Here is a 16,745-nt window from a genome sequence, read left to right on the forward strand (position 1 = left end):
ACAATGCTGTAAAATGTGTTAATACTCTTCTGCATTTGGCGTTTCCTTAAGCGCAATAAGGGGACCACATCATTACCACCTTCTCTGTACCTCACTGTTGGCACTACATGAAGGCATCTAATGTTTTTCAGACTTTCTCCAACTCAAACTTTTCCGTCGGATTGCCGTAGGGTGTAGCGTGATTCATTATTTAAAATCATTCAATTCCGGTCATTCCATGTCCGGTGGCGCTCCACTTGACGCCTCCCCAAGTGTCGCTTAGCACTGACTGCAGAAATGTGTGGGTTATGATGACCTGCTTGACCATTGTAAGCCTTTCTTTTTAATACCTTGTGCACAGTCATTGTGCTAGATGGATTGCTGGTAGCACTCTGGAACTCACGAGCGATTCCTTCTGTTGATTTTATGCTGTTTTTTACAGCTGCATTTCACAGTGCTCGACGGTTGCTGTCCACCAGTTCATTTGGTCTGCGTAGGCTTGGTTTAGTTATAGTTGTTCCTTCATGTGTCCACTTCACAGTGGCATTACCAACAGCCGACGTGGGCAGCTTTAGAATGATTGAAATATCCATGATGTACTTATTGCTCAGGTGAAATCGGATTACTAATCCCCGTGAGATGTCATTGAGCTCTCATGACCGAATCATGCTGCTGTTACTGATTCTCTACTGACAATACAATACTCCGCATCTTCAATTATAGTGGCGGGTCTGCCTGTCGTGACATCTAGCGATAAATTTCCTATTACAAGGCGTGTTTTTTTAAGTAAGGTCCGTTTGAACATAAGTACACAACGAAAGGTTATTTCAAAAAAGTAAATTTATTTTCAGAAACTAAATACTTCACTCTATTTTTCGACATAGTTGCCAAGTTTGTTGAAACATGTATCATACCTCTCAACGAATTTTAAAATACCCTCTTCATAAAAACTTGCCGCCTTCTCCGATAACCAAGAGTTCACTGCCGTTTTCAAATCCTTGTCATCATTGTAACGGTTGCCACTGAGGTGTTGTTTGAGGTGGAGGACTGTAGGGTGGAAGGGTGGGTGGTCTGAAACTTCCCAGCCAAAACTGTCCAATAAATCGAGTGTCTGACCTACAGTGTGAGGTCTTGCATTGTCATGGAGAAGGACAATTCCCTTTGTCAGCGTGCCGCGTCTTTTGTTTTGAATCGCTCTGTGTAGCTTTCTCAGGGTTTGGCAGTATGCCAATGCATGAAGTCGACCAACAAAACACAGTGCCTATCCCAAAACACCGACGCCCTATTTTGCGATGGGACAGTGTCTGTTTGGCCTTCACCTTCACTGGCGAGTATGTGTGTCTCCATTCCTTGCTGTGTTGCTTCGATTCGGGCGTGATATGCGAAACCCATGTTTCGTTTCCAGTTACGATCAGACTCAAGAAGTCGTCACCTTCTTCGTGATAATGAGTCAAGAATTTCATCACACACTCAAAAAATGGTTCAAATGGCTCTAAGCACTATGGGACTTAACATCTGAAGTCATCAGTCCCCTAGATATAGACCTACTTAAACTTAACTAACCCAAGGACATCACACGCACCCATGCCCGAGGCAGGATTCGAACCTGCGACCGTAGCAGCAGCGCGGTTCCGGACTGTAGCGCCTAGAACCGCTCGGCCACCTCGGCCGGCTCACACTCAAATCTTTGGTTTTTGTGGTCCTCTGTTAGGAGTTTTGGGACCCAACAGGAGCACAGTTTCCTAAACTTTATGTGTTCAGAAACAATATTGTAAAGCACTGGTCACGACACATCAGGAAATTCGTTTGAGAGACCTGTTATTGTGAAGCGCCTGCTCTCACGAATCCTCGCTTCAACTGAAGCCACCAAATCGTTCGTAATCAATCTGGACGTTGTCACGGCCATCTTTGAATTCTTGTACCCACTTACGCACTTTGCTTTCACTCGTAACAGTAGCACCGTTCACTTCGCAAATGTCTCGATGAATTTCTGCAGCAGACACGTTCCTTGCTGACAAAAACCGTTATAACTGAGCGAACCTCACACGCGGCGGGCGAGTTGATAGTCTTAAAAATTTTGAAAGACAGAACAGAACCGTAAAGGATAGCTACAGAGCTGAAACTGAGTAGAGTTGTTCCCGAGGCATGCCGGTACACGACGCTCGCGCTCGTTGCGGTATACGCGCGAACTACGAGTGCATACAATAAAACGGACCTTACTTAAAAAAACACGCCTCGTACATATGCCTGCCTGGATACTTTCAATGAAATAGGGTATTCGGCATGGCAGGTGATAAATTTTTTGTCTAGTCGGGCGTACTGTGCATTGAGTGCGAGAACTGCAGAGACGCACGCACCTTGTCGGACCATCTTGGTGACGTTGAAGTCGACGCCGCCCACGTAGCCGTGCACGATCACCTTGGTGGGGCGGCGCGGGTCGAAGACGCCGTCCAGCCGCTGCTCACCGTCTTCCAGGCGCAGCTCCACCGGCTCATCCGGGTGCTCGCTACAAAGACACGTGTCTTCACAAATAATGTTCTCCATAAACACTCACACTGAGGTGACAGAAGTCATGGGACAGCGACATGCACGTATATGGCGGTAGTATCGCGTACACAACATATAAAAGAGCAGTGCAGTGGCTGAGCTGTCATTTGTACTCAGGTGACTGATGTGGAAAGGTGTCCGACGTGGCTATGACCGCGACTTTTAACGCAGGATTGTACTTGCAGATAAGCGTATGGGACATTCCATTTCGGAAATCGTTAGATAATTCAATATTCCGAGATCCACAGTGTCAAGAGAGTGCCGAGATACCAAATTTCCTATCACAGCAGACAACGCAGCAGCCTACAGCCTTCACTTAACGACCGAAAGCAGCGGCGAGTTGTCTGTGGTAATAGACAAGCAACACTGCGTGAAATAACCACAGAGATCAATGTGGGATGTACGACGAACATACTCGGTTGTGGCTCCATAATGATGTTGGCTGTGTTTACACGGAATGTACTAGTTCCTCTGGTCCAATTGAACCGATCACTGACTGGAAATGTTTACGTTCAGCTACTTGGAGACCATTTTTGGCCATTCATCGATTTATGACTCTAAACAGCGATGGAATTTTTATTGATGACAGTGTGTCATGTCACCGGGCCACAGTTGTTTACGAGTGGTTTGAAGAACATTCAGGACAGTTCAAGCAAATGATCTGGCCACCCAGAGCACCCGAGACATGAATCCCATCGAACATTTATGAGACAGAATCGAAAGGTCAGTTTTTGCACAAAATCCTGCACCGGCAACACTTTCGCAATTATGGACGGCTGTAGAGGCAGCGTGGCTCAATATTTCAGTAATGGACTTTCAACGACTTGTTGAGTCCCTGCCACTTCGAGTTGCTGCATTTTACGACCAAAAGGAGTCCCGAAACGATTATCTGGCGGTATCTCATGACTTTTGTCACCTCAGAGTATATACACTGTTGAGTCACATTATTGAACCAATGTTTATTAAAATTTTCACCAAGGACACATCTGATTAAATAACTTTATAATACAGAGAGCTGCACTGCCAAACGAAAACATGAAGTGCCCAGAAGACATCATCGGTGGAACTTCGTACACGTACACGCCATCCACAAGTGTTTAAATAATTTGAGATGCAATTCTGTGTGACAAATAGAACGCCCACCAGAGTACATTGGTGTTTTTCGGGTTTAGTGTTGTTACCAGGCCTGGTTGGGTATATAAAGGCTGTGAACAGCGCCTGATGTTTAGTGATCATTGTGAAGGACATAGAGACGACACTTACTGACGACACAACTGACAATAGTTTGGTTGGTTGGTCGATTTGTGGGAAGGGACCAAACAGGATCCCATTGGTTTAAGGAAGGATGGGGAAGGATGTTGGCCGTTCTCTTTCAAAGGAACCACCCTGGTATTTTCCTGAAGCGATTTAGGGAAATCATGGGAACCTAAATCAGGATGGACGGACGAGAGTTTGAACCGTCGTCCTCCCGAATGCGAGATCAGTGTGCTAACCACTGCGCCACCTCGCCCATTGACAGTAGCCTGAAAGGGCCCTCAATGTGGTTCTCCATTTGGCCACATTGGCGATTGGTACAGTATCCAGATTTGTGGAGCAGTGCAATGTGACAGTGGCCTGATGTTGGCCTGCATGGGATCGTGGGACAAGCATACTCGTTGTCTAGGTTCCAGCAGATCACATCTGACCACCACAAGCGAGCATTGCCATATTTTCCACCAACTATATCATAACCCCTTCATAGAGCTTGCCATCTGAGAACAAGTAGTAATGGGTTTCCTGCAACATTCTAGGTCTTCCTGCACCATTGGTGCAGCAGCTGGTCTAAGGAACTGACATTAACACAACAACAAAAATGGATGCGTTTAGAGTGGTACCATCACCAGGAAACGTGGGCTTCTGAAGAATTGCGCGCTGCATTGTGTGCTCTGATGAATCGTCGTTCTGCATTATTTCGGATGACCATTGCCGGTGAGTATGTTGGAGACCTGGAGACAGTTCTCATTCTTCCCGTGTTTCCGAGAGACTTATCGTCTTACTCCCGATATCACGCTGTGGGGAGCCATCAGGTATGATTCCGAGGCACGGCTAGTCGCAACTGACGGAACTGTGACGTCATGATGGCGCGTCACGGACATTCTGCGTCCTCAAGTGTTAGCTCTTACCCAACAGTACCGTGGTGCCACCTTCAACGTGCAACATACGTCTCTGAACTGTCTGCATGTTTTCAAGGTACTCCTGTCGCTACCAAGATCCCTAGACCTTGTCCAATAGAAAATGTTTGGGGCCAGCACAGATGTCAACTCCATGCCAGTGACAGTATTCAGGATATCAAGAACATTTACGACACTTGTGGGCCATCTTTTCTCAGAAGAGGATACAGCAGCTTTATGAGATCCTTCCCAACCAAAACAGTGCATGTACTGGGTCAGTGGAGGTGTAACATTATATTAAAAAGTGGCTCATGCTGCCAAATTCTTTGTAAATTTGACTCGCTGTTGTAATCACTGAAATAACACTACATACCCTCTCAACCTGCGAATGTTTATTTTGCTTCCTCCTCCGCTTCTGGGTGCTTCACTTGTTTTTTGTATGGCAGTGTACGAGGTGCGACTATAAAGTAATGAGACTGATTTTCTTTGCAAGATGTGACAACCCTGCAGCCTTGCGTAGGTACAATATCTTTGACCTTGGTCTATAAGCTGCTTCTAGTCCAAGCAGCACATCGATGCAACTGCTCAGTCGTGAGTTGTGTTGTAATAAGTTAACACGTGTTTGTGTCTTTCGTTACGAAAATGGAACCGCATAATATTGCGAAACGGTATGCCATTTCTTTTTGCATTAAATTGGGTGAAAACACGACGACAACTTCCGGTAAGCTTCAGAAGGCTTTTGGAGAGGAGGTTATGTCAAGAGCTCAAGTTTTTCATTGGCATTAAATGTTTAGTGGAGGCAGAACGAATGTTGAAGATGAAGACCGCAGTGGACGACCATCAATCTCACGGATGGATGTCAACTTGGCCAGGGTGCGTGAAATGGCTCTGAGCACTATGGGACTTAACATCTGAGGTCATCAGTTCCCTAGAAGTTAGAACTACTTAAACCTAACTAACCTAAGGACATCACACGCATCCATGTCCGAGGCAGGATTCGAACCTGTGACTGTAGCGGTCGCGCGGTTCCAGACTGTAGCGCCTAGAATCGCTCGGCCACTCCAGCCGGCAGGTTGCGTGAACTCGTATCATCTGATCGAAGATTATCCATGAAAATGATTGCAGAAGAACCGAACATCAATCAAGAAACGATTCGTCTAATAGTAACTGAAGATCTTGGTATGAGAAAGATTTGTGCAAAAATGGCCCCCAAAAATCTCACATCACAACAGCGAGAAACACGGGAAAATGTGGCAGTCGATCTGTTAGAGCAAACGGAAATCAATCCAGAATTGTTGAGTCGTGTTATCACTGGTGATGAAAGTTGGTTTTTTCAGTACGATCAAGAGACAAAACGCCAAAGTTCGCAATGGTGCTCAAAAGGATCACTCAGACCAAAAAAAGCTCAAGCTCGCATGTCAAAGTCAAAAGTGAAATGCATGTTTGTGTGCTTCTTTGGTTCCAAGGCAATTGTTCATAAAGGACAAACAGTTAACCAATATTACTACAAAGAAATTTTAGAAAGACTTCATAAAATGGTTCTTCGTGTCCGTGCCAACACTGGATTTTGCATCACGATAATGCGCTATCCCATACTGCTCTGTCAGTACAGCAATTTTTAAACTCAAAACAAATTTCAGTACTATTACAGCCACCTTATTCACCGGATATGGCTCCGTGCGACTTTTTTTTATTCCAAGAGTCAAAACGGCGGTCAAGGGACACCATTTTCAAACAACACGAGATATCCAAAAAGCTGTAACGAGGGTCTTGGAGGATATTAGAGAAGATGAGTTCCAGAAATGTTACCATCAATAGCAGAAGCGCTGGAAAATGTGTTTGCAATCCGAAGGGAACTACTTTGAAGGAGACAACACTAAACTTAACTAAAACGGTAAGCAACATTTTTTTCACATCAGTCTCATTACTTTATTGTCGCACCTCGTATGTGACGATAAAGAAATGATTAGGGCTAGAATACTCTACATGATTTTAACTCTAAGATTTGAGTTTCCTGGAAAGCTCCAAAAGACGTTTAGTTACAGGTTTTGTTGAGCTCTAACTTGGGAAGTCATTTATTCAGTAAAGTATTTTTTATTTGAGGGTCATTTTTAAAGTAAGAATCGACAGCGCATCGTTTTCGCGCATCCTGCCACGGTCGGCCGCTCTTGGCCAGTCTCTCACCACGCCGCTATTACGTTTGACGTCTCTGCCGGAGTTGCTTGTATTGTTATACTGCTTCGTCTGTCGCCATCAGTAATCCTGTTAATTGTGAAGTGAGCTCGGTTATTAGGTTCTCAAATGCAAGACATGTTCGTCTATCTGAAACTCACCAGCAGCTTGTTGTAGTCTGTGGTGCTGGTGTAATGAGTGATGGTAATATGCGTAAATAGTGTAGATTGTTCAATGAAGGAAGGGCAAATGTGCATGATGAAGAACGATCTGGATGGTCTGCTGTCATGAATGAAGACTTGATACAAAAATTTGACGAGGCAATTCGCTAAAACAGGCACTTCCCTATTAACGAGTTGCATCAGAAATTTCCACAAATTTTAAGAGCAGTGGTTTTTCACATTGTCACTGACAAACTTCACTACAAAAAAATGTGTGTGAGATGGGTGCCGAAAATGTTGACAGAAGAACACAAAACAATGTGAATGGCACGTTCTTTGTACGTTTTGGAACGCTGTCACAAGGGTGGTGACGAGTTCTTGAGTCACATTGTGACCGGTGATGAAACGTGGATAGCGCGCTACACTCCAGAGAATTAACGTCAATCCAATGAGTGGCGTCATTCAAAGTCCCCGACGAAACAACGAAAATTCAAACAAGAATCTTCAACATGGAAAATCATAGCCACGATTTTTTGGGACCAGAAAGGCATTCTTCTGTTAGACATTTTGTCAAGTGGAATGCAATAAATTCTGAGAGGTACTGTGAAATATTATTAAAGCTTAGGGGCGCGCTATTCAAAACTTTCGCCAGGGACTGCTATCTGGCGGCGTCGCTCTGCTTCACGACAATGCTCAACCTGCCGTTGCGGCAGGAACAAAGACGCAGTCCCACAAGTTTCATTGGGAATTAGTGGATCACGCACCGTACAGCCCTGACTTAGCACCATCGCGCTTTCATCTGTTTCCAAAACTGAACGAATTTCCTTGTGGAAAGCGCTTGGAAAATGATGACACGTTGAAGTAACTGTTACTAACTGATTTAACTGCCAGGCGCAGGTTAGTTGATCCAGGGACCCAAAAGCTGGTGCGACGACTTGAAATAGTTTAAATGTTCGGTGTGACTATGTTGAAAAGAGAAAAAATGTGCATATTGTAGTTTCTGATACATTTCACTCTATTACAAATCGGTTCTTAATTTAAAAATGACCCTCGTATTACCCGTTTGGAGAAACTGCAAGGTGTACAACTTTGCTTCCGGCGTTTTTTCCCCGACATTAACGAAAGAAATTGGTTACACATGTATCATTCAAAGTGTCTTTCATCGCTGACCACTACTTTTTCCCCTCTTTCGGGCAGTGTACAAATCCCGCGTCGAAAAAATTTTTCATCTTTTGAAGCGATCCACGAGTCGATCCAATTTGTGACTTCTTCATGAGACCGGAAGTGTTGCTCAGCCAGGCTATGCGCCATTGATCTAAACAGGCGATAGTCAGAGGGAGCAATGTATGGAGAATAAGGCGGGTGGGGTAGGACTTCCCATTTCAACGTTTCCAAGTACGTTTTGACCTTTTTTGCAACGTGGGGTCGAGCGTCGTCGTGCTGCAAAATCACTTTACCATGCCTCTCGCTCTATTGCGGCCGTTTGTCTTTTAATGCTCTGCTCAGACGCATTAATTGTGTTCGATAACGAGTACCTGTGATTGTTTCACTTGGTTTTAACACTTCATAGTACATGAGGCCGAGCTGGTCCCACCAAATGCAGAACATGATCTTGGAGCCGTGAATATTCGGTTTGGCCGTCGACGTGGAAGCATGGCCGGGATATCGCCATGATTTTTTTTCGTTTAGGATTATCATAATGAACCCATTTTTCGTCCCCGGTCACAATAGATGCAGAAATCCCTTCCGTTTTTGCCTCTGAAGCAACTGTTCACAAACACACAAACGCCGTTCAACGTCTTTTGGTTTCAGCACACACGGGACCCAAGTTCCTTCTTCCTGAATCATGCCCATAGCCTTGAGACTTTTTGAAATGGCTTGCTGTGTCACTCCACCCACTAATCCTGCCAATTCTTCTTGAATTTGACGCGAGTCTTCACTCAGCAATGTCTCCAATTCTGCATCTTCGAAAACATTCTCTCTTCCACCACTACGCCGGTCTACGACGTTAAAATCACCGCTAAACTCATGTGTTGCTGACGAGGAAACGCTACCGAACTGCGCGTCTTACGATCTGACCTACCAATAGGGAGGCTTGAAGGTGGTCACGTGGGGGTGGAACCACGACCAGCTGCCGGGAGCGGACACGCCGCTCGCTCTCTTCTGCTGGCAGCTTCCAAACCGATCAGACGCCCTCCTCACCTGCTCTCTTGGGCGGCTGCTAATTCAGCCTCGGTGGCTTCTCCAGGCCTGACTCTTTTTACGGCGTTAAAACTTCGTACAGTTTAAACTATGATTTATTCTTCACTTCAACTGGTGCCTACTGCTTTCCCTTCTTGGCCAATCCTGACGCATTAACAAAGATTTGTATATCAGTATGCCCATGGAACATTATGTCTCCCCGCACAATAACACTGAGACCACAAAATCGATCATGTTCGACAATGTTCTTGGGTGCATTACATGGTCTCACCTGTCGCCATATCACGGGGCATCCAGTAATGTCTTAATGGATGCCGCACCTCATGCTGTGAAGTGGGTACAACATCTGGACATCGATGGATAGTCAACAGTCTTGAATGCTACATACCTTATTCCTTTGTGTCTGTTATATGGTATTTACTGCGTTCTTTATATTCTCCTACATGTGTCGCACGTTTGTTTTCTTGTTTATTGTTGTGTTTGTATATGTGCTTCTGCCATGCGCAATACAATAAATAAGTAACAAATTCAGGAAAACCATGGAAAACCTAAATGAAGATGGAAGGACAAAGCAAATTTCAAGCTCCTGGATATGAGGTCAGTGACTAAACAAATGCGCTGCCTCTTCGGTTGGTGTCTATTGTACAATGTTCTGTTGATTATACACAATTTGCACAAGATAATTTGAGTACAAAATATGTTTTTGTACTATGACCTCGCATCTCTCTACACTGCCACCGAACTCGTTAATTTTCTGGGTCCAAAACCATGTAACACGAATCGCTTGTGGTCTGAATTCAGGAAGTCTTGCAGAAGCCGTTCAGTCAACTGTGTAGTCTGACTTGCTTCTTAGTAGGTTATTCCTTAACGAAGTTAGTCATAAATACTGTATCTCTCTTTCCTCAGTTCACGTATCGATACCAAGGATAAGAAGCCTCCATAAATGCTTACGGTCACTTACTTTTGTCCGTAAAGGCATCCATTATTCAGAAACACCATTAAATGACCTGCCAGCAACCTGTTAGTAGATATAGTTTAAGAGGAAGCAAAAGCGTTTATTGGTGGTCAGCTCCTTCTGTTCCATTGACGAATTTCTTACAAGAACCAGTTGATGCACTTATTATTAACAATTTGTGTATCTAGACAGCAACGATACCTTGTTAGATTAGAATATGTAGATTGAGGGTGGAGTGGAAAGAAAGGACATAACGCGAATGATGTGCAGTACCCGACTTCCACATGTATTCCGCCCAGCATCGTAATCTGTGGATATAAGCATCGTATATTGCCTTCTTTTCCCGAAGCTCGTCCACAGTAGCCTGTACATATGTTGTATATTTCAGTAAGCACATATTTACATGGTTGTGATGAATTTCTATTAATGTGTAAATGAAAATGTTTAAAATTCTTGACTGTTTTCCACACTTTCCAGCACCGTCTCATTAGGCTCTATGGAAGAAACTCTAGTATACCACCTGTTCCTTCCACGCTGCACATCCTTAAGAACTTCTCGGTATGAGGCTATGGGAAGAGCAGTGTAACTGTTGTATTACATGACTGCCTGGTGACTGTTCTTTCGGACAAGTCTGAAAGAACAGCCACCACGCATTTATGTAACTGAGTCGTCTCGAATGGCAATGAACACACCATCTGCAGTGCGGATGCACAATTAGATCCGACCTCTTGTGGGAATCTCAAAGTTGCGAGCATGGACAGTGGATAGGTGACAGTAGGTGGGAATACGGGTCGGACGAGAGGCCTGCCGCGGTAGTCCGAGAAATTGCGATAAACACTGAGTCTGGGTGGCGCCGTGATTAACGCAACTGCGTAGTAAGCAAGAGGTTCCGGGTTCGAATCCCGGCCTGCCACACATTTTCACTTGTCGCCGCTGATTAGGCAGAAAGTCCCAATGCAACTGACATCAATACTCTCTTTCCTTTCCTTTCTTCCCACTCCACCTTCAATCTACATGTTCTAATCTAACAAGGCATCGTTGATGTCTAGATACACAAATTTCCTTCCTTGGAATAACCGACGTTTGCGATGACCGAATTAACGTAATTATCCAATTGTTGGTTGACGATGACCATTATAAGCGGACCCTGTTACAGGTGGCGAGAAACACAGAAGCAAGTAAGGGGAGGAAAAGTCAGTCACTGCAAATCGTCTCAACAATCCATTAGAACTGCGCCTGAACACATTCAGTCACAACTGGGCAGCTGTCACACTATTTGCGGGAAACGGTTATATGAGTCTCTTTTGGTCAAAAGAAGGTAGGCTTCGAACTCATGATGTCAACAGGTTTCTCAAATGGTGATAAAAGATTTTAAATATCCAGTCAGTTTCAGTGTTGAACACCTTCGTCACCTCAACGACCTCGACACAACAAGGTACCGTCTGGAATGAGGCCCACTCAGTTTTTTGAGGCCCATTGACGAGCTGCTGGAATAAAAGAGCAGCAGACTCATCAGGATTCATCTACTGGTAATAGCGGCTGGAGGTATGGACGCTATGCTGATCACAGATCCCACGGTCATAGATCACTGGCCACGTCTTTGTAGACAACAGTCGGCCTGTGGGAACAGGCACAAGGCCTAACCGCTGAGTAGTGGTGATTAGTGGTTGATTCGGGGGAAGGGACCAAACAGCGAGGTCATTTGTCCCATTAGGGAAGAATGGGAAATGGTCGGTCGTTCCTTTCAAAGGAACAATACCGGCATTTGCCTGAAGCGATTGAGGGAAATCACGGAAAATCTAAATCAGGATGGCCGGACGCGGGTTTGAACCGTCGTCCTCCCGAATGCGAGTCCTGTGTGCTAACCTCTGCACCGCCTCGCTCGGTCCCTGAGTGGTGTTTACGTTTACATGTATCCAAAAACCTTCAATTTATCAAACATAAATTGTGCGAGTATATGCAAAAATATAAAATGAAGAGAGGAATACCGACCTCAGAGTCGCTCAGACTCTTGCTGAATCTCTCATTGCTGCGAGTATCGCTATTCGCTCCCCGCGCGAGGCGCTTTAATTCCTGACGGAGCATCAGGCAACTGAGCGATCGAGGTATTAGACATTCTTGAAATCGTGAAAAGAATGGCGTCTAATTTCCTTTGCAGCCACCATGGTTGGAGCATTCCTTCGGCTTTTAAGTGGCTTAGCTCATGAAATCATTATTAATTCTCTCATCCGTCCAGCTAGTGGCCCGGAACTTATGATCCGGTTGACAACAGGACACAAAAGCTCTAACTGTTATCCTCCTAACAGGGCGATCGAGGGTAATAAAACCACTGTTACGGTTGATTCTCCATTACAGCCTGTCCTACGCCGCGTTAAACGACGGAATACCAAGGTGACGACTTCTTCTGTGCAGGCTTCGCATCTAACGTTAGCCGACGGATAAACTTTGCGTCACTTCGTTTTTCTCCCACGTCTTTGTGGGTCCCTGCGGCGTTGTGGCAGATTCTGAACAGACGATCAGCTGTAACTTTGGAGAGATGCCAAGCCCTTTAAGAACACGAGATATATTTGCAAAGCAATACCTAAATCCTAATAAGCACTGCTCCGCAGTACTCTTTTATTCAAAGTCTCTATGTGATACCGGATCATTAAAAGAAAAATGAATTAACTGACTATTGCATTGCTTAACGATAGACAATTGCGTGCAGTTTTAAAGAAGAACTCGTGACACTTGTGTAATATTCTATAATATTTCTTATTTTCCTGACCAGTTTATTCTACCACGAAGGAACGAAACATCCAATTAGTGCAGCTAAATGTGCAAACACACTATAATCGTTCGTAAATTAGAATAATTTAATGGAACAAGATCCAAAAGTATCTCAGCACACATCTTTGAGCTAACAAAATTCACAACCATACGTATAAGAGGCAGTCACATAAAAAAGAGACAGATGGGAAAAAGGAAGTAAATTGTTTATTATTTCAGAACTGTTAATACATTTATCTCACTGTGAGACAAAGCGGCCAATACCTTCATGGAAGAATGTTTATGGTTGCCTACGGAACCACGATTGTAGCCAGACGTGCTACTCTTCGCCCATAGCGAATCGATGAGCACGAGTATCTTTCTTTAGGGTACCAAAAACATTTAAGTCGCGCGGGAGAGATCGGTACTGTGTGGAGGTTGTGTAAGGACTTGCGAGCGAAACTTCGACAACGTAAACGAAACGGTATCATTCTGTTGCAGGATAATGTCTGCTCACGAGTTGCGAACGTTGTTTCGACTACGTTATGTTTCGCTGGAAAGCCCTTACACATCCTCCACACAGTACCGATTTCTCCCCATGCGATTTCCATATTTTTGGAGCCCTGAAGAAAGACGATAGTTGCCACAGATTTGCTTCGGACGAAGAGGTGCATGCCTGGGTGCAATCTCGGTTTCGTAGACAACTGCAAACATTTTCCCATAAAGGCATTGACCGTCTCATCTCTACGTCTACATCTACATCTACGTGATTACTCTGCTATTCACAATAAAGTGCCTGGCAGAGGGTTCAATGAACCACCTTCAAGCTGTCTCTCTACAGTTCCACTCTCGAACGGCACGCGGGAAAAACGAGCACTTAAATTTTTCTGTGCGAGCTCTGATTTCTCTTATTTTATCGTGATGACAATTTCCCCCTATGTAGGTGGGTGCCAACAGAATGTTTTCGCAAACGGAGGAGAAAACTGGCGATTGAAATTTCATGAGAATATCCCGTCGCAACGAAAAACGCCTTTGTTTTAGTGATTGCCACTCCAATTCACGTATCATGTCTGTAGCACTGTCTCCTCTATTTCGCGATAATACAAAACGAGCCGCCCTTCTATCAACTTTTTCGATGTCATCCGTCAGTCCCCCCTGATGCGGATCCCACACCGCACAGCAATACTCCAGAATAGGGCAGACAAGCGTGGCGTAAGCAGTCTCATTAGTAGACCTGTTGCACCTTCTAGGTGTTCTACCAATGAATCGCAGTCTTTGGTTTGATCTTCCCACAATATAATCGATGTGATAGTTCCAATTTAGGTTATTTGTAATTGTAATCCCTAAGTATTTAGTTGAATTTACAGAGTTGTGTGACTCATCGCGTAATCGAAATTTAGCTGATTTCTTTTAGTACTCATGTGAATAACTTCACACTTTTCCTTATTCAAGGTCAATTGCCACTTTTCGCACCATACAGATATCTTATCTAAATCATTTTGCAAGTCGTTTTGATCATCAGACAACTTTACAAGACGGTAAATGACAGCATCATCTGCAAACAATCTAAGACGGCTAGATTGTCTCCTATGTCGTTAATATAGACCAGGAACAATAGAGGGCCTATAACACTTCCTTGGGGAACGCCGGATATTAGTTTTGTTTTGCTCGATGACTTTCCGTCTATTATTACGAACTGTGACCTTTCTGATAGGAAATCACGAATCCAGTCGCACAACTGAGGCGATATTTCCTGGCAGATTAAAACTCGGTCCAGCACACAGTTTTAACCTTCCAGGAAGTTGCATATCAGCGCACACTCCGCTGTAGAGTGAAAATTTCATTCTAGTAACTGAGGCTATACTCCGTAGGAACGCAGTTTGGTTAAAAGACGCTTGTGAAGAGCGGTGTCGAAAGCCTTCTGGAAATCTGAAAATATGGAATCAATTTGACATCCCCTGTCGATAGCACTTCTTACTTCATAAGTATAAAGAGCTAGTTGTGTTTCACAAGAACGATATTTTCTGAATCTGTGCTGACTATGTGTCAATAAATCGTTTTCTTCGAAGTACTTCATAATGTTCGAATGCAATATATGTTCAAAAACCCTACTGCAAATCGACGTTAGTGATATTGGCCTGTAATTCAGCGAATTACTCCTACTTCCCTTTTTGTGTATTGGTGTGACTTGAGCAATTTTCCACTCTTCAGGTACGGCTCTATCTGTGAGCGAGTGGTTGTATATAATTGCTAAATATGGAGCTATTTTATCAGCATACTCTGAGAGGAACCTGACTGTTATACAATCGGGACCGAAGGGCTTGCCTTTATTAAGTGATTTAAGCTGCTTCGTTACTCCGAGGATATCTACTACTCCTATGTTTCTCACGGTGGGATAAATGTATTAACAGTTGCAACGTTTACTTTTGAAATAATAAAGAGTTTGCTTACGTTTCTTTCCCGTGTGTGTCAATTTTAAATATTCTATTCCATTCCTTTACGGGAGATACAGCAACAGTAAATAAATTATTCAAATGGGTAAATAGCCTCTGTTACAATTATGTTATTGTTTTATTAATTCCAATTACGCGTTTCACCTGGTTAGCACATCAGACTGGAGCAGTCAACAAATAATAACAACTCAGGTATATTAATCAAACGAGCAGCGGATCTAATATCGCTAATAGGTGAGCAAACTTTTAAAAAAAACTGTAAAATTTAGTTAGTTGAACGCTGAGGGCGTTAAGCATGCAGCCAGATTGTCATGATATTGTTCCAGTCTAATGATGCACTGACCCCTTGAAACGCATATTTGGCATCAATAAAACAATTAAATGACTGCAACAGAGACTAGCTGACAAACAAAAGCTGAACGAAGCGAAAATGAGCGTAAGGAGAGCAATGAGACAACCGTTCAATGATTTCGAAAGTAAGACGTTCTCAAACGATTTGAGTAAAATCCTTAAGAGATTTTGGTCGTATGTAAAATTAGTAAGTGGGTCAAAATCATCTATTCATCTCTCAGGGACCACACCGGCACAGAAACGGAAGATAACAGAGAGAAGGCCGAAATACTGAATTCTGTCTCCTGAAGTTGTTTCATCGCGGAAGATCGTAACACTGTCCCTCCTTTCAGTCGTCGTGCGAACGTCGAAATGACAGATATTGAGATAACCGATCGCGGAACTGAAAAGCAACTACAATCGCTTAGTAGTGGAAAGGCTTCAGGACCAGATGAGATACCTATAAGATTCTATAAAGATTGTGCGAAAGAACTTGCTCCCCTTCTAGCGGTAATTTATCGTAGATCGCCTGAGCAACGAAAGGTACCTAACGACTGGAAAAAAAAGCGCAGGTCATTCCCGGTTTTAAAAAAGGCCGTAAGACAGATCCACACAATTATAGACCTATATCGTTGACGTCAATTTGTTGTGGATTTGTGGAATATGTTCTGTGCTAAAGAATTATGACGTTTTTGAAAAATGAAGAGCTCCTCTATAAAAATAAAAATGGATTCCGCAAACAGAGATCCTGCGAAACTCAGCTCGGTCTGTTCCTCCATCAGATCCAGAGTGCAGCGGACAACGGCGCTCAGGTTGATGACGTGTTCCTTTAATTCAGTAAGACATTTGGCACCGCCCCGCGTTGCCGCTTAATGAAAAAAAAAAAAAAAAAAAAAAAACGAGATTACGGAGTATCGGTGCAGAACTGCGATTGGATTCAAGACTTCCTTGTAGATAGAACTCAACACGTCGCTCTTAACGGAATTAAATCGACAGAGGTAAAGGTAATATTCGGAGTACCACAGCGAAGTGTGATAGGACCGTTGCT

The 16,745-nt window shown here is 43.9% G+C and overlaps 1 protein-coding gene across 2 annotated transcripts in view; it reads right to left on the bottom strand.

The window, feature by feature from the left end:
• LOC124802607 (pancreatic triacylglycerol lipase-like) overlaps positions 1 to 16,745 on the bottom strand; it is a 237,942-nt gene that overhangs the window by 138,941 nt on the left and 82,256 nt on the right. The window contains exon 3 of one of the 2 annotated variants that reach the window (XM_047263489.1): positions 2,337 to 2,485. The exons of the other annotated variant lie outside the window; for it this stretch is intronic. Within the exon in view, the coding sequence (XP_047119445.1) occupies positions 2,337 to 2,485 (149 nt within the window). The remainder of the gene's footprint in view (positions 1 to 2,336; positions 2,486 to 16,745) is intronic. 2 annotated transcript variants of the gene reach the window in all.

Source organism: Schistocerca piceifrons, chromosome 6 (assembly GCF_021461385.2).
Source record: "Schistocerca piceifrons isolate TAMUIC-IGC-003096 chromosome 6, iqSchPice1.1, whole genome shotgun sequence".
Lineage (NCBI taxonomy): Eukaryota > Metazoa > Arthropoda > Insecta > Orthoptera > Acrididae > Schistocerca > Schistocerca piceifrons.